Source organism: Alexandromys fortis, unplaced genomic scaffold, assembly GCF_014885135.2.
Source record: "Alexandromys fortis isolate MF-2015 unplaced genomic scaffold, M_Fortis_MF-2015_v1.1 scaffold_319, whole genome shotgun sequence".
Lineage (NCBI taxonomy): Eukaryota > Metazoa > Chordata > Mammalia > Rodentia > Cricetidae > Alexandromys > Alexandromys fortis.
This window is the reverse complement of record NW_026068193.1, coordinates 716281-733338: the sequence shown is the minus strand read 5'-3', so window position 1 is coordinate 733338 and position 17058 is coordinate 716281. Positions and strand designations below refer to the sequence as shown.

Below are 17058 nucleotides of genomic sequence, written 5' to 3'. Positions count from 1 at the left end.
TCCCAGCCGTACAGACCCGAAATAATCACCCAGAAACTGTATTAATTAAAACACTGCTTGACCAATCACTTAGGTGTATTGCTATGTAGCTCTTGTGTCTTAAATTAATCCACTTCTATTATCTTCTATTTTACCACGAGGCTCGTGGTTTACTGGTACCACGTCTTTCTCCTCCGGCAGCTACATGGCATCACTGTGACTCCACCAACTCTCTCCCTATATCTCTCTATATATTCTGCCCTGCTATAGGCCGAAGCAGCTACTTTATTAACCAATGGTAAGAAAACATATTCATAGCCTGCAGAGGGGAATCCCACATCACACATCACTGAGGCCTTATGGAAGAAGGGTCAGTGGCCCGCCTTAAGTGGCTCGCGTATACAAGTGACACCCTTGGCTCCTGGTTTCCAAAAGGAGAGCCCCAGTCTTCACTTTCCTTTACTTGTTTTGTGTCTGGTTCTGTCTCTAGTTAGCTTTTGTTTGTTTAAAGATGGTGTCTTAGTCACTGTTCCATTATTGTGATGAAACACCATTTCCAAAACAAGTATTACAAAAGTAAGCATTTAATTGGGTGCTTGCTTTCAGTTTTAGAGAGTTAGTTCATGCCCATCATGGCAGGGAGCAGGCAGGCATGGTCCTGGAGAAGTAACTAAGAGCTCACACCATGTCCTGCAGGCAGCAGGTTTGTGAAACCTTCCAAGCCCATCCCTCCAGCGTGGCCACACCCCCTCCAGCGTGGCCACACCTCCTCCAGTGTGGCCACACCTCCTCCAGCGTGGCCACACCTCCAGCAACAAGACCATACCTCTCAATCCTTCTCAAACAATTCCCCTAACGGGATCAAGTATTCAAACATATGAGGGGCCATTCTTCATCAAACCACCACACAGGGTCTCATTCTTTAACCCCAGCTAGTCTGGAGTTCACTATGCAGCCTAAATTGACCTTGACTTTCAGGAGTCCTTCTGCCCATTCACCCAAGTGCTAGTGCTACAAGTGTGGACCATCATGTTGGCTATTTCTAGGTTTGGGGACATTTATGAAAGGAGAATCCACCTAGCTACACCTACTCACCAGAACCTGGGCCAGCTTCTAAAATGGGGGTGTGAAATGCAGGGGGTATATGGTGAAAGCCCCTCTGCCTGTCTCATGGCTTCACTCCTCTCCTTTGCCTTCTCCAGGGCCTTCCTCTTTCCCAGCGACCAGCAGCTGGACCTGGATGTGTGGGTGGAGCAAGCCGAGCTTAGCTGCACTGAGCTCCACCAAATGCGTGCAGAGGATAATTGCCTTTTCTCCATCAACCCCAAGGCTGGGACCCTGAGCCCCGGGCAGGAGCAGATGGTGGAGTTCAAATACAGGTGCTCCTGCACCCCGTGCCCTGTCCCTCCTTCCAGGAGATCCCTAGCTCTGACTTTTCTCTGTGTGACTCCAGGGGACCCTAGACAACCCCCCCCTCCCGGGAAGCCATCCCCTGCAGGGGAGGTCTGTGTCATCCCTGACTGCTCCCAGCTCAGAGGTGGTTGTCTGGTTCAAAGCTACACTTGTTTTCCCACCTAAAGAGGTCTCCGGAACTCACTGCCTCCTTGTCCCCTCCTTCCAGCCACTTGTTCATTGGCACTGATCGCCTCTCTGTGCTCTTCAAGGTGTCCCACGGACGGGAGATCCTGGTGAGACCTCAGATGTAGTCCCGCTGGGGACCGGCTGTGGGAGCTCATTGGGCATCCAAGAGAGGAGCAGGGAGTGGTGCCCCTGGGGACCCGGGGCCTGCATCTCTGCTGGGTGTGCCAGTTCTTGCAGGGCAGCATGCCATCCATGGGCTCTTTGTTTCCAGCTACACTTCATAGGAGTGACAGTAAGGCTGGAGCAGAAGTACGTGCACTTCACCTCCACCAGTCACCAGTTCATCCCTGTCCCCATTGGGGACACCCTGCCCCCTCGCCAGGTCGGTGGCCTGTGTTAAACCTGTCGCCACGAGGTATAAGCATTGCTCTCTGTGCGTCTGTCAGTCCGTACAAGATGGCGGACACTGCCCCACGCGGGATGACTGGGGAGATCTAAGGCCAGAATCTTCTGGTATTTAAGCCCTTTGCCAGGCTCCATTCCCACACAAATTGTTCCCCTGTTAACAAAAGGGTCTTCCAACTTCTTTGATCATGGACCACGCTAGTATATTTTATACCATTTGTTTTTCACTCCAGCGTTTCCACTCACATACACAATGTTACTGCAGATCTGCTCCTATCTACAAAGTACACAAATGACATCTGTGTTTCTTTCTGTCCTGTTCTAAGTGCTAGCTATGGCCCATCAGTTCATTTAGACCTGTTTGCTAAGCAGTCTCAGCTACAGTTTGGAAATCACTGCTCTTAGAGGCCCCTCTTTCCAGAGAGGAGAGGGTCAGAATGTGAATTCAGAAGTTGCCAACTTTTCCTTTTGTGGGTATGTGTTTGTACATGTGTGTGTGTACATGTTTGTGTGTGTGTGTACATGTTTGTATGTGTGTATCTGTGTGTGTAGGTCAGAGCTCTTTTTTAAAAGTCATTCTCTACCAGCCAAGCTAGCTCCAGGAAGAGAGTGATTGAGGAGAATATCCATGGTAACCTCTGGCCTGCACATGTACATGCAAACACGTGTACACGCACCCACGACGGTGTCTGGTGTAAGTGTCCCTTCTATCGGGATTTGAGGAAATGTGCACATAGCCCACTCATCCTCTAAGGCTTTCAATCTAGTCCACGCTTGCACTAGGCTCTTGTGTAAACTTGGCAAGTGTAAACTGAGAGCAAATGAAGTTAAGTTGTTGTTTTACAAACAGAATTGCTGATATCCTAAAATGGCACAGACGGACTATTCAAGTATTAGAGGGAAAATGACTGGGGACGGGGCTCCGAGGTCTATCGTGAAGATAAGCTGCCCTCCCCAAATGCACAGTCCTAGGCTATCTGCTCTGCAGTCCTGAGCTGGCTGGCTACCTTCCCATTCCTGCCCTTGCAGATTTATGAGCTATATAACGGTGGCTCAGTACCTGTGACGTACGAGGTCCAGGTGAGCGTTCTGTCACAAGCTCAAGAAAAAAATTTTGACCATCCTATTTTCTGCTGCCTGAACCCCAGAGGGGAGATCCAGCCAGGCACTACGGCTCGGATCTTGTGGATCTTCTCACCCATCGAGGCCAAGACCTACACAGTGAGCGGTGGCCTGGGTATACTGGCAAGGGTTGGTGTTGGAGCTGTGACTTCCTCGCCATACCTGATTTCACCGGTTCCTTCCCAGGTGGATGTACCCATACACATCCTCGGATGGAACTCAGCTGTCATCTGCTTCCAAGGAGTGGGATACGACCCCTACATCATGGGTGACACGGCTCCTTTCCACAACATCTCCTCATGGGACAACAGCTCCATATACTCTAGACTGATGGTTCCTGGGCAGGTGGGAGGAAGGAAGCTGGGAGGGTCTTAGAGTCCAGGGTGGCCTGCGTCAAGGGCTGGGAAGGCGGAGAGAGAAAAAGAGATAGGTTAAGGAGGGATAGAGGGTGAGGTTCCAGCTTCAGAGAGCACCAGCTGTGCAAGAGGCTTACCCTGGCAGCCGATGTCTGGTACCCTTGGTATGCTAGACGTAGTATGTATGTGTGATGTGTAGTATGGTATCCGTGGGACACTCCACCTTCTTCAGCACCCTTGGTCCCAGCCTTGTTTGTAAGCACAGGGCTAAGATTATTATGCAGACATCTTCCTATTCTAGGTACTGTCTTCATATAGAACAGTCCCTCTCTGGGGCTCAGGTAGATTTTGCTCAAGATATTAGTGGTCACTAATACTACCTTTAGTCCACACGCTTCTTATTGTTGGGGGGCCTGGCACATTCATCTAGTCACCCATTTATTCAGTTACCCATATATGTACTTTTTCATCTACCCATCGAACCTCGTACCACTTACAAATCTATGTACCCTTCTATACAACCATGTATCTATGGCCCCACCCATCTAATCACTGTACAACTGCCCACTTTTCCATTAAGAGCCCCATTAGAACCCGAATTCAGGATGAACACTGGAAACCCCGGGAACACAGCAGGCTTTAGGGCGAGGCTTTTGGGGGTTATCCTAGCTCTGCCTGTGCGAGGAATTTGGGGAAGTTGCCTGTGCCCCTGAACCTTCACAGCTCACCCAACTCCAGGAAACAACTGTGCCTACAGTAGAGGGCCGCTGTCCTAACACGCTAATCGCCCAGCTGGAAATGCATAGGAACTGGTAGTGTCTCTACGGTTTCTTCTGCATGCCCCCAGACTGACGCTGTGCTGTATTCCCCAGCAGAACGTCTTCCTGTCCCAGTCCCACATCTCCCTGGGAAACATCCCTGTGCAGGCCAAGTGCAGCCGCCTGCTCTTCCTCAACAACATCTCCAAAAGTGAGACAGTTGTCTTCACCTGGCAGCCAAGGTCCTTAGACTTCGGAGAGGTGAGAGTCCTTTGCTCCCACAATCAGAACTTGTGGCCAGGCTCCTGCCCCGTTCTGTACAGTCCATCTCACCTCTTCCTGTCCCGGCCCGCCCCGGCCTCTCCTATCACTTTCCACCGTGCCCCATCCCATCCCTCCTCTCCTACCCCCTCCCATCCTGTGCTATCCCATCGCATCCCATCCCACCCCACTTTGTAAGAGTTGCCTCATCCTATCCTCTGCCGTCCTTCCTCCCAAACCCACAGGACTGTCCCTAAATCAACAGGTAACTGTGAGCCCCATGGAAGGAGAGGTGGGTCCTGAAGAGGCCACCCCAATCCTGGTGACCCTGAAGGCCTCAGTCCACGCCAGCTTCTACAGCATGGACCTGATATGCAAGGTAGGGACCAGCTGCAGAGAAACACGTGGGGGCTGAGCTCCCACATATGGGATAGAGGAGGGCTCCGAGTTCTCTAAACCCTCAGAAAAAGGCAGAAGCCAGCGTACCAAGCTAAGCTCCAGCAGAGAGCATACAGATCTCGACTCCCCTCGCCTTGTGCTGGGCCCAGGTCTACCGGCAGGAACTCATGCATCAGTACCACAAGGACTTACAGGAGTGGAATGAGGAGAAGGCTCGGCAGGAGGTGGAGTTCACCATCACAGACATGAAAGCGAAGGTGAGGAGAGCGGAATGGGCCTCACCTTCCCATATCCTGCCAGCCTTACCAGAAGAGATGGAGGTAATAGACTGAGGTAGCCGCCTTCTGTGGGAAACTGGCCAGTCTGCCCGCTAGACTTGCCAGACTGGGCAACAGCAGCTCCACAGCTCTCCTCAGCCACCCAGGGTTAGGAAGGCTGGCTGGAAATCCCTGGCTTCACGCAGAAGGATTTCACGAGAGCCTTTTGTGTGCTGAGTGCCGAGAACACAAAGGAAATGACACAGAACTCACCTTCTGACGAAGGACACTGCAGGCTCTGGAAAGAGCCTTAGGTTTGATTCTTGGTTTTAACCTTTGCTAATTGGGTGACCCTGGTTAGACCCCTTCACCTTTTAGTCCCTTGACTATAAAATGAAAATAACATGAATTAGGGGTTTTCTTCCAGATATCCCACAGGTGAAAGCCAGGCAAGGCAAGATTGGCCCTGGGCTGTTCAGTGCGGAGTGACTGAGTGATGGGAATTCTTTGTAGCATTTGTTCCCCTTTTTTCTGTACAAAATATGAGGACTTGGCTATTCAATTTTTTTAAACAGGGAGTTCAGCTCCTCCTGCCACGTGCCTGTGAGGTTACAGGCACGAGACACCACACTCAGTCAATAACAAATGTCTTAAACTATCTTCTAATGCTAGCGAACTATCCACTGTGGAGCTACTGCTACAAGAATGACTGCGCACAGTGTGCCTACAGTCGAGCACGTGTCTAGCGACCGTTTCCAAAACACAGGCTGCTCTATCTCTGCCGGGAGACCAATAGTAAACATAAAGCATGCTGCTTCCTCCTAATTCCACCCCCTGCCTCCACTCACATTTGTATCCCCAGTCTCCTCTGTGACCACCACACAGAACTCTCAGGAAGGTTCTGCTGCCCTGAAGCCTGGGCCCCTCTGAATTCAGATCATATAGGCAAGTGCGACCGCTTTCCAATCCTCTTTCCTTGTCTCTCTGAGTCTCAAAGACCCAGAGCACCAAGGACGAGCACCTTCAGGGCCGGCCTCTCTCCGTCTAATCAATCTCCTTGTCCATTCTTCATTTGACTAAGCAGATTTTCCTTGTGTGTGCCTAGGCGGCACTTACCTAGGGAAGGTTCGAGAAAAGGTTTGAAAATGGGGAGGTTGGCAAAACTGAGAGGGAAGCAAGGTCTGGTTATACAGAGGGACGGAAGTGGGCATGGCTGGGGCTGTCAGATCCTGAACTGGGATCTCTCTTACAGAGGAGAGCACCTTGCACAGCCTGTGAACCTGTGAAGAAGTACAAGGTGAGCCAGAAGGCCCCCGCCTGGCCATTCTCAGGGTAGCTGAAAAGGTTCTTGCTTGTCTCCAGAGATACCCTCCAGCCCTGAGTCAGCCTACTAGAAGAGAGGGAGGAAAATACTAGTAGGCAAGAAACCACCCTAGGGTGCGAGGCCAGGGGGCTCCTTGGCAGCGTGAGTAGAGCTCCCTATCACCTCTGCCTCCTTCTTCCTAAAGACCCTGCCTCCCATCACAAACCAGCCATCTCTCAGCCGACCTGCCAGCTGGAACCTGAAGCTGGCAAAGGAGGAGACATCGTGGCCGTGTCCTCAACCACCAGTGCCAGGCTTGCTCTGTCTAGGCCTCACTGCGAGGGCCCATGCCATTGACTACTACCTGGCCAACTTCTTCTCTGAGTTTTCCTGCCACTTCCTGTACCGGTGAACTCTTGGGGGAAGCGTGGGCCACCTTCCTGTAGTCTGAATCCTCTCCCCCATTTGTAGGACAGCAGAAGCCCACACTCAACCTTTAGGAAGGGCTGAAGCAAGAACTGGGGCAATGAGAATCATCATTACTGTTTCTCTCTCTCTCTCTCTCTCTCTCTCTCTCTCTCTCTCTCTCTCTCTCTCTCTCTCTCTCTCTCTCTCTCTCTCTCTCTCCCTCCCTCCCTCCCTCCCTCCCTCCCTCCTTCCCTCCTTCCCTCCCTCCTTCCCTCCCTTCCTCTCTTAGTTTTCTGAGACAGAGTTTCTCTGTGTAACAGCCCTGGCTGTCCTGGAACTCACTTTGTAGACCAGGCTGACCTTGATGTAGACCAGATCCCTTTGAAGAGAGTAATAAAGAGGCCCTTGAGGAATGCACCAAGGTGTCCCACCCTCCCCTTTTGCCCATTTGAAGCCTCTGGGTCCTGCTCTAACCTAAGGGTTGGGTGCAGCTCTCTGGGTACAGCAATAATATTTTGTTAAGACTGGGTGTGTGCCCACCATAATTGTGTCCTCACGACTGGGGCAGCTCCCATCATGACTTGTGCCCCTCCCCCCATAGCCTAGTAGCTTTCCAAGTCTACTCAGAATATCCTGGTCTACCCCAGGGAGCTGCCAAAGAAGAAATTATGCAGAGAAGAATCAAAAGGTTTTGAGGAAGAACCCCCTGATAAGGAGGAGCCTGTCTGGAGGCAGAAGAAGCAGCTTCTGGTTGACTGTCTCACGGCCATCATCAGGTACCCCCTGCTCTGAGCACTTTCACCCTCCTCCTCCCACCCCTCCCGCTGCATTGGACAAAGCTTCAGAAGCTTCAGTTCTCCACTCCTGAGGAAAAGAGAATTCCTGCTGGAGGACCCTTGGGATAGAACCACTCTGATAGAACTGGCTAGACAGATCTTCAGGGTTGAGTCCTGATTGGTCACTTTTCTGTTGCTGCTCTGATGTTATCTATAGGCAGTTCCCCATGGCCTCAGGCACTCTGCCCTTTATGTGTGTCTTTCTGACTTTCTGGCTCTGCCTGTACTACATCCTGTTCACCTCTAAGACTCTACAGGGCTCAGGGTTGCCGTGTTCTAAGGGTGCTCCTTCCAGACCTGGCACTTGATAGTAAAACCGGTAGCTAGACCTGTTCCTTGGGAAGCAGGGAAGACAACACTGTCCTAGCCGAAAGCTCTTCCACTATATTCCATATCTTCTTATTTTTTTTCCTACCCAGAGGCCTGCTGGAAGACAAGACTTTCCAGGAGGCTGTGGACCAAAGTCTGGTGGAGCAAGTTCCTTACTTCTGCCAGTTCTGGAACGAGCAGTCAGCCAGGTTCCTGGCCCACAAGAGCAGCTTGTACTTAATGCCAATCCTGTCCCTGCCCTCCGGCTGCTATGAGAACGGGAAAGGAAAAGAGGAGGGGGAGGACAAATGCAGCTCAGGGAAGGATGCAGAAGAGGAAGAGGATGAAGATGAGGAGGAGGAAGAGGAGGAGGGGGAGGCAGAAGAAGAGGAAGAGGAGAGAGATGAGAAAGAACTGAGCAAGGAGGAAATGGAAGAGGAGATAGACAAAGGGGAAAAGCTGACCTGGTCAGAGATCAAGGCCACTTCACAGCCCACTGTGTCCCAGCAGTCCCTGCAGTGGCAATGGCAGCAGGATCTGAAAACGATGGTAAAAGAGGAGCAAGAAAATGATGAGAAAGAAGCCATTGGAAGGTGAGTGGCTGGGACCAGATGAGATCTGGGAGTGCCATACACTGAGGCTGGCCTCAGCTGCGTGGGACTCTCTTCCTAACTTGGGTCCCAGCGACAACCTCTTGGTGTAGTGTAAAATTTGGGTGTGGGATTTTCAAGAGAGCAGAACCCAGATTTATGTAGTGTAGGGTACCGGATTGATAGCGTTTTCCAGCACAGTGCTCCCAGGAGTGGGGTGGAAGTCTTCAAAGTCTCTCAGTGGACAGGTAGGACCAGAGAAAAGGCTTGACTTTTTCTGATACCACGATCTTCTGGGGCTTTTGAGGGGCGGTTTATTCTGTCCCTTTGGGATTCCTTGACCACACACGGCCACTTCTGCATCCTCTTATGACTGCTGTCCTCCAAACCTGGCTCTGCGATGGCCCCACACCTAGCATCTGTGACATTGTAACAGTACGCCCCACAGTGTTAGGGCTGGGGGTAGGGCTTCCGATGGGAATCTGGGCAGAGCCCACTGCACGCTGCACTTGCGCACAGCTAAGCGGAGAAGAGGCTTGCAGATCTGAAACCTGGCTAACCAGAGCAACACCCTCCTCCTCCTCCCAGGCTACCAGCCTTCCTTAACCTGCAGGAGGCGATACTAGAGAACATGATCCAGAACATTCTGGTGGAGGCAAGCCGTGGAGAGGTGGTGCTCACGTCGAGGCCCCGAATCATCGCTCTGCCGCCAGTCAGCTTGCACAGGTCGGAGCCTGGGGTTATACTCATTGCTTGGAGGAGAGCGGGACAGGAGAGGCGTTCAGATGCGGTTGGCAGCCTCAACCCCATTCCTACCCTTGGCTTTCTGTTTTGCAGGCCAGACATCCTGTTGCCCATGCAACAAGAAGTACTTTGCTCTGAGATGCAGCAACCTACTACCGACTGTTTGCTGGGGTCAGCATCCAGCCCCTCTTACGTTCCTGCCTAAATTCCCCTTGTCCTGCTAGTAAAACATTTAGTGCCCCCCTTATCTGCTTGGATTTTATTTCCCTCTGCCTGGAAAAAGAAGTCTATTGAGATGTGTGGAAGGTGAGAGCTGCCAGTGTGGACGGCAGAGACCCAGCGTACCTTGAGAAACCTGAGGATGAGTTTCCCATGGACCGGCAAGAGGGCTAGATACTGCCAGAGGGGTGCTGGACTTAGTCTGGCCAGTGGAGGGCGCTTCAGTAGGAGCGCAGTTGGCTTTGCTACAGCGCATCCTGGAAGAACCTAGTGCTAGGCCTGGTGAGCTAAACAGGTGGCCATGGAGGCGGGAAGGTCAATCCTTCTACATCTGTTCCCCAGCCCCTCCAGGGCCAGCCTGGTTCCCTGAACTTAGCTAAGAGGTTAAGAAATCGAGCCGTGTTGGCGCACGCCTTTAATCTCAGCACTCGGGAGACAAGAGGCAGGCAGATCTCTGTGAGTTCGAGGCCAGCCTGGTCTATAGCACCAGTCCCAGAACAGTCAGAGCTACACAAAGAAACCCTGTCTCTAAAGACAAAACCAACACCAAAACAAACAAACAAACAAACAAAAAGGTTAAGGAGGATACTGAGGTACGAAATAGTGGGCAAGAATTAGGATTTGGACACTTTTGGAAGTCACGGTTCAAGGAACTAGAGACGCCACTCAGTGACCTCCATTACCAATCCTCAGACCCAGAGATGTTCTGTCTTCACTAGGACGTCCGCCTCTTTTTTTTTTTTTTTTTTCCACCTAAGCCCTGCCGGGCAGCCTCTGTCCTCTGCTCCTCCCTGAGCTCAGAGCCAGGTGGGTGGAAAAGTGACATCTGGTGTTGTTCCAGAGGCACTCAGGTCCCCGGCACCCTCCCTTGCACGCCCCCCCCCCTCCCTCCGCGCGCCCGGCGGTGCGGTGCCGCTGCCACGGCCAAGGCCTCTCTGCAGAAGCTTGGTTTCTGAGCCCGGGCGGGGGGAGGGGGACGCTCCGCCTCCATGAGTCAATATTTGCCCCGAGCAAACGGGCGCCCGGACAGGTGTGCGTGCGTGCGTGCGTTTGTGTGTGTGTGTGTGTGTGTGTGTGTGTGTGTGTGTGTGTGTGTAGGGGCGGGGACTGACCTGGCAGTATAAGAGTGCTCTGAACCCTGGCTAGGGCACAAGCTCCGGGGCGTGGGCTGGGGACGAAGCAAAGCTTGGCTGGTTTGGGCGGAGGGGCAGAAAAGCTGTGGAAGGTGGACCGGGAGGGAGGGGCGAGCCAGGTGTGCACCTGTGGCGTCCGCCGCTGCAGCCGACGTGTCAGCCACAGCGGTGCGCAGGTGAGAGCGGGCGGCTAGCGGAGCGGTGGCGCTGTGCTCGAGGAAGACCACCGACGAGACGTCGCCGAGGACCGCCGCCAGGCCCCGGGTCCTGCGCTCCGGCCCCGCGACGAGCCCCTCGCACAAACCGGACCTGAGCGTTTTGTTCGTTCGGCTCGCGTGAGGCAGGAGCGGCTTCTCAGCTATCAGCCCCGGGGCCGGCCAGATCGCCACGCAAGCACCTGCCAGCCGCCGCCACCGCCACCATATGGGTCGCAGAGACTGCGCACCGTGCCCGGGGGACATCCGGCTCCCGTCAGGCTCCGCCTGCCCTGCCCGCAGACTCTGAGCTGCCAGGGACAGCTCCCTGCCGGGTAATGCCGGCTGAGCAGACTCCAGCGGGGTGACCGGAATGGGCTGAAGTCCAGAACAGAAACCCTTCTGAAGGTGGAAACTGGGATTCTAACCCTCATGTAGCAAAGCGAATTCTGTGGCCTTGGGCAAGTGTTTTCCCAGCCTCTTGGCTCTCTCATTTGAAAAAAAAAAAAATGAGGCAGCGTTGTTTCTCATAAGATTGAGGGCCTCGGCCAACCTCTCTATCCTAGTTTTCTGGGCTCCTACTGAGTCCCTTTAACCTGGCCCTCTAAGAGCCGGTGCCCCAGCTGTGGGGTTGTAGAAAACCCGGGTGTGGTGAGCCGAGGCTTCTGTGCAGACTCAAATCTACCCCTCCAGCTCTCTTGCATGCTGCCTTGGCCACCCCGAAATTTCACTTCTACCACCTCCCATCTGCCTGTCAGTCCAATCATATCTGAGATCAGCAGACACCAAGGAGAACAAACAGGATCTTCAGACACAGGACAGAGCTCACCACCTTTCTCAAACCCCATAATCCCGTCTTCTCTGCTGCAGCCCAGGCAGACAGGCTAGACTGAGTTTAGGTAGCGCTCAGCTCAGCCAGAGTTCCGCCATGGGTCATTAGCCACCACCCAGATCAGGGATGGGCCACCCCCTTTTCAGTTACTTAAAATGCCTGCAATGGCCTGCAAGAAGGGGATTGTGTTACACTCTGGCAGAGGAGCCCAAACCAAGAGCTGTACACAAGGCCTGGAGGAGAGGCTAGGCCAGAGAGGAGTGATTTCAGGCGCCTCCATTCCTGCTTCTGAGGATGGGTGACAAAGCCCAGCAGCAGACTGGAGGTAGAAAGAAGCTCCTTGTACAACAGCAAAGGCCCAGGGCTGGTTTGCTATTAGGGTCAAGAAGCAGTGGTGGAGAGTGGTACCCGCACAGATGCCAGGGAGTGGGCAAACAGGGTTATAATTCAGAACTTCCTAGAAGCGCCGTCTTATCCTATCCACTACCCCTTTCCCTAGCCCTGAGAGGCCCCCACAGGATCTGCGGCGTTTGATCCTTAGAAATGGTTTTAAAAGTGACTCTGATGAGGATCCCAAGGCCAGGCTGTGTCCACATAGCCCCATGTAATCCCCGTCCCGGCCTCTTTGACCAGGGTCTTCCCTCCTTGCCCTCAGTAGTACTGAGCAGTCTGGATCACCTTTCCTAAGTCTTTGATAGCACACACCCTCCTCTGCCCCGATTATAGCCTGGAGCTAGCTAGCACTCCTTGGGGGTTCTAGGTCTTGAGTCTGCACACAGAGGTCTGTCCCTGGAATGGCCCCCACATATAAAAACAGCCCATGAAAGTAGGGTGACAAAGAAAGACCACGCAGTGGGCTGAGGATCTGGCCTGGTGATGGGCATTAATTACTGCCCCCCCCCCCCGCTAAAGCTTCCTTCCCACATCCCCACCCCCTGCCCATTTCCAAGATTCACTTTTCCAGGCCATCGTGGGGCATGTGGCCTCTCCTCTGGGTCCCTCCCTGTCAGATCGAGGTGGAGTCTGACAGGCCTGCAGGTGCTGGGATAGAAGGGGGGGTACCCAGCAGCTGGTGTGCGGGCTGCCCCTCCCCCTTCCTGCTCCAAGCCAAACCAGAGCCTGCTTCCTGTCTTCCCTGTCAGCACTCTGGGCTGGGGGGAGGGAGTAGGTAGGGGGAAGAGGAAAGGGATAGATCAGTTGAAGCGCTGCCCTGGGGGAGGGGGGTGATGGGGAGACTGGGAAACAGCAGAGGGGAAATGGCCAAGGGGACCACGGAGAAAGAAGAGGCCCGAGAACAGGGCAAAGACAAAGAGAGTAGCTCAGAGCCAAGTCAGGTCAGAAGCAGAGCGGAGCGCTCAGGTAGAGAAGGGAGCGCTTGAGAACTTTCAGACGGTGGCGGAGGCTAGCGGGAAACCAGGGGCAGAGGCCGAGAGAAACCAGACACATGCAGGCGTGCACACACACACATCCCCACACACACGCACACACATACACACACGAGGTGTGCGTGTGAAAGAACAAAAGATGGAGACCAGAGAGGAGTGGGATAAGAGGTCCAATGGATGAACAGAAATAGAAAACCAGAGGTGTGGTGGAGGGAGAAGGGAGACAGCGGCCTGTGGAAGTGACCCCAAGGGAGGACACAGAGGTGGGCCTCAAATGGCAACAGCCAGGACTGGTAGGATGAACACCGCCTCATTAAAAGCCAGAAGATGGACAGGTACGAGGCTCGTGCACGCAGTCCCTGAACAGTGCCAGGCATGGCTCCATCTTTCCCTGTCAGGTCACTGCGGAGCAACTGCCTAGCCCCCACCCACTCCGGTGCATCTGGCTCAGCCTTGGAAGTTCTGGGCTCCGCGGCCTCTCAGGGTCCGTGTGAGAAGGGGGCTCACATCCAGGTGCTAATCCCTCTCCAGCCAGGTTAGCACCGGAGCCTTGGTGACCTTCTAGGAGATTAATTCCCATGGAGACGAGACTCGCCCCCTCACTCTGGCTAGGCCAGGTGGGGCAAGGCTGGGGCGGGATGGGGAGAGAAGGGCCTTCCTCAGACATGGCAGGATCAAGGCTGGAGGACCCCTCCAGCAGCTAGCTTAATTTACAGGTAAAGCAAAGGGTGGGGCTGGGGGAGGCCAAGGAGACCAGAGGAAACAGAGGTCAGGTCTTCAGCTCCACTCGCCACCTTTGTTCCCTTGCCAGCACAGGGGAACTTGGAACATCTCCCTGACCTGTCAAACTTGAGTGAGCAGAGTGGCTCCTGGGATATGAAAAGTGAAAGGCCTCTTGTGGAGTGTTCTGCTGGCTTCCCTAGAACCAGGATCAGGTTGGGAAAGGTGCTCACTGCCTTGACCCCTCCTGGTCCAACCCCACCCCGTCCCAGAGGAAGTGGGGAGAACCCTGAGACTACACCATTTGTTGAGCATGTGCTGCAGGGTGGCTCTGTGTTTTACATACATTTAAATCCCCACTGTAGTCAAGACAATGATTCCCATTTTACAGAGGAGAAAATGGACTTTGAAACAGAAGAGCTGGGATTTGATCTCAGGCAGCAGCATGGCTTCACGGACACAGCTAAACAGTGAGGATGCCTCTCTGGGTTCCTGCAGGGGGCATGTGTGCCCATCAAAGCACACAAGGGTGTGTTCCGATGTCAGCCCTCCCCCATGCTTGGCACATGATATTCTAATGGACAGAACAGCTGTCTCCCCACAGGACAGGGCAATCACACATCAGGTTGGTGGGATCGTTCCCCTGTACCTGTTACTGAGGATGACTCTACCGACGCCTGACTGTGAACCTGCCATCCTAGAAGAGTGCCTTGTGTGGAAGTGGGTGAGTAGGGGTGAAGCTGCCTCTCACCCCTCTGGTGGAGGTCAGCTCTCCAGTCCTACTGAGGACAGATAAGACAGGGTGGGATAATGTGGGTGGGGCTCCCATCTGTCTGATGAACTGGGTTTGTCTCACACTGACTTATCTCTGTCTCCTGGGAGACAAGGCTTGTACAGCCCCAGGGAAGGAAGTCCTCTGCTTGTTCCAGACCAGAAGTGGGGTGGGAACCAGAGGAACCAGGCTGCCAAGGAAAGGCTGGCAATGGACTCGGGTGCATGAGGGCACCACTCACAGAATTTGCATTTTTCAGTCCCCAAGGCCCTGGATAATTTCCCTGTGAAATTAAGGGAAGGGGTGGGATCAGGCCACCTTGAGGAGAAGACATTAGCCACCATTACCTCTAAACTGTCCAACAGTAGTAAAAAATAGGGCTCTTCATGGATTCAGACGCTACACACAGGCAGTGTCTCTTCCCTAAGCGTTTTCTGGACCTTTACTGAGATGGGGGTGTGAATGAGAACTCAGGATTGGGTCTGGGCATTTATCTGCAGAGTCCACAAGTCCCCACATGGGATGGAGGATTTGGGTGGAGGGAAAGATCCTTGCGGAAACAATCGTGGATCTGAGGGTCAACGTGGAATGGGTATTTTCTTAAAATCATGGGTTGGGGCAGACAATAGAAGAGGCGACGTGGATAAGGTCTTAGGACTTCTGCAGTGTGTGTGTGTCGAAGGTCTCTGCGTGAGATGATTGCCTCAGTGGGCTCAGAGTGGAGATTGCCTCGTGAGATCTCCATGTGGTTTGGGGGTACAGGTCTGAGGTTGCTGGGCTGTTTGTTTGTTTTCCTGACTGGTCCCTGAATGTCAAATCAGTGGATGTGGAGGGGGTAAAAGGGATGGTACTGAGCTGGCAAACAAAGCCACCTGGGCATCCATCCTTCAGGAAGCTCTAAGCTCAACTGGTCTGGGAAAGCAAACAGGAACAGCTGCCGGGGGTAGAAGGGGCATGACCGAGAGACCAGGGGCTGGAACTGGACCAGCCTGGTGGAAAAGGGAGGATGGTAATGGAAGGGGTCTACAGCACAGAGACAGTTTGGTTCTGCCGCACCAGGTAGTAGGGGCTGCCTGAGAACCTCGAGGCCTCCATCCTTTAGGGGTACCTTCCTGTTCTTATTCTCTTGGGGGACACCGAACCTCAGTTGCTGTAGGCGGTGCGAGCAGGTGTGGTGACAGACGCGCCATTTAGCTGACTGCAGGTAGAACTAAAAGCCGTGGATGTGTGGTGAGACCTTTGCATTTTCCTGATGAGGAAACCCGGGTGCAAGCAGAGTTGGGGAGGCTGGCTGCTGTCAGGAGAACTTCCAACTGGAAAGGGTAGGCTTCTTATATAGGTCACCACTCCCAAAACCAGGAGCTCATCTTTCCAAATCCTGAGGACTACTAACCATGGACTGGAAGCTACCCCCACCCCAGGCCAAGCTCCTGATAAACATAACATAATTTCAGAGCCCACAGTCACAACAGCACAGTAGCTTACAGTCACCACCACAGCAATCACACACTTTTTTTGTCAGTGCAGACTGACTCTGCCCCCTGGTGGCCACCTCTAGAATTGTCCAATGGAAGCAAAAAAATCTTTTATTATCTATCATTTTTTTCAAGTCTTACTTCGTGATGCAGCTAGGACTTGTGAAACAGAAAAGAAGCAAGAATAGTAAGCATCCAGGAGTAACTGCTGCCCTATAGGGAGTCTGAACTTTTCCCCATAGTCTGGGAAAAAAATCACAGGCCTGTTATGTGTGTCTAGCCCCTCTAAGGAAGAGTCAAGCAGCCAAACAGTAATTCTGGCTCCACCCTCAATCAAACCTAGTCAGACTTGTCCCATTTTACCCTCCTGTTCTCCTGGCTCAGAGTATAATCTTATCTCCAGTTCATGTATGTCAATCCAACAGTCATTTCTTACTGGTGAAAGGAGAGGCCAAAGGGAGGTGCTGTCTGCCCCCCCCCCCCCAAGAAGCCCAGAACTCCAGAAATGGGATTAGTAGGATGGGTGAACCATCACCCACTCCACTGGAGACTTTCTTGCCTTCCCCACAGACATTTGGCCCACAGTTGGTCACCTTGTTAATTCACTCCATTTTAATTGAATTCCTGCTCTGTATCCAGCGCCATGCTAGGCTGGAAGATGACAACTGGGAACAAGGCAGACATAGCTCCTCCCCGTTTGTGTGGGGTTTACAGTCTAGTGAAGGAGGCACTGGTGCCTTCGTGAACTGAGGAGGGCATCTTTAGACGGACACACGCTGGATAGAAAACAGATGACGGGTGACTAGCATCGTCCACAGAGTGGCAGAGGAACTAGCCATGTCAGGAGCAGGTGGTTAAAACTCTCCAGGGAGTGCGAAGGACAAACGGGCTGGGAATGGGCTTAGCAGGTTAGGTGAAAGAAGGCGCCTTAGGTAGCTCCCCTGGAGTTGGGGTAGGAGGCAACAGAGAAGAAAGCCTGGATTTTCTTAACTCTGAAACTGGCCAATTATGAGTTTGCAC

The 17058-nt window shown here is 53.2% G+C and overlaps 1 protein-coding gene across 14 annotated transcripts in view; it reads left to right on the top strand.

Moving 5' to 3' along the window:
* The window catches only part of Cfap65 (cilia and flagella associated protein 65), a 32871-nt gene extending 23316 nt beyond the window's left edge, over positions 1-9555 (top strand). For 6 of the 14 annotated variants that reach the window (XM_050129622.1, XM_050129618.1, XM_050129625.1 and 3 more), the window contains 14 exons: positions 1182-1358; positions 1601-1667; positions 1832-1942; positions 2995-3186; positions 3274-3432; positions 4316-4462; positions 4728-4841; positions 5011-5118; positions 6371-6415; positions 6627-6829; positions 7477-7605; positions 8085-8567; positions 9153-9290; positions 9402-9555. In XM_050129622.1, coding sequence (XP_049985579.1) covers positions 1182-1358; positions 1601-1667; positions 1832-1942; positions 2995-3186; positions 3274-3432; positions 4316-4462; positions 4728-4841; positions 5011-5118; positions 6371-6415; positions 6627-6829; positions 7477-7605; positions 8085-8567; positions 9153-9290; positions 9402-9513 — 2185 coding nt within the window. In that variant the 3' untranslated portion in view covers positions 9514-9555. Of the gene's footprint in view, positions 1-1181; positions 1359-1600; positions 1668-1831; positions 1943-2994; positions 3187-3273; positions 4463-4707; positions 4844-5010; positions 5119-6370; positions 6416-6626; positions 7252-7476; positions 7606-8084; positions 8568-9152; positions 9291-9401 lie in introns of those variants that run through there. The other 8 variants (XM_050129624.1, XM_050129626.1, XM_050129627.1 and 5 more) reach the window with 7 other exon arrangements.
* The last annotated feature ends 7503 nt before the right edge of the window (positions 9556-17058 follow it).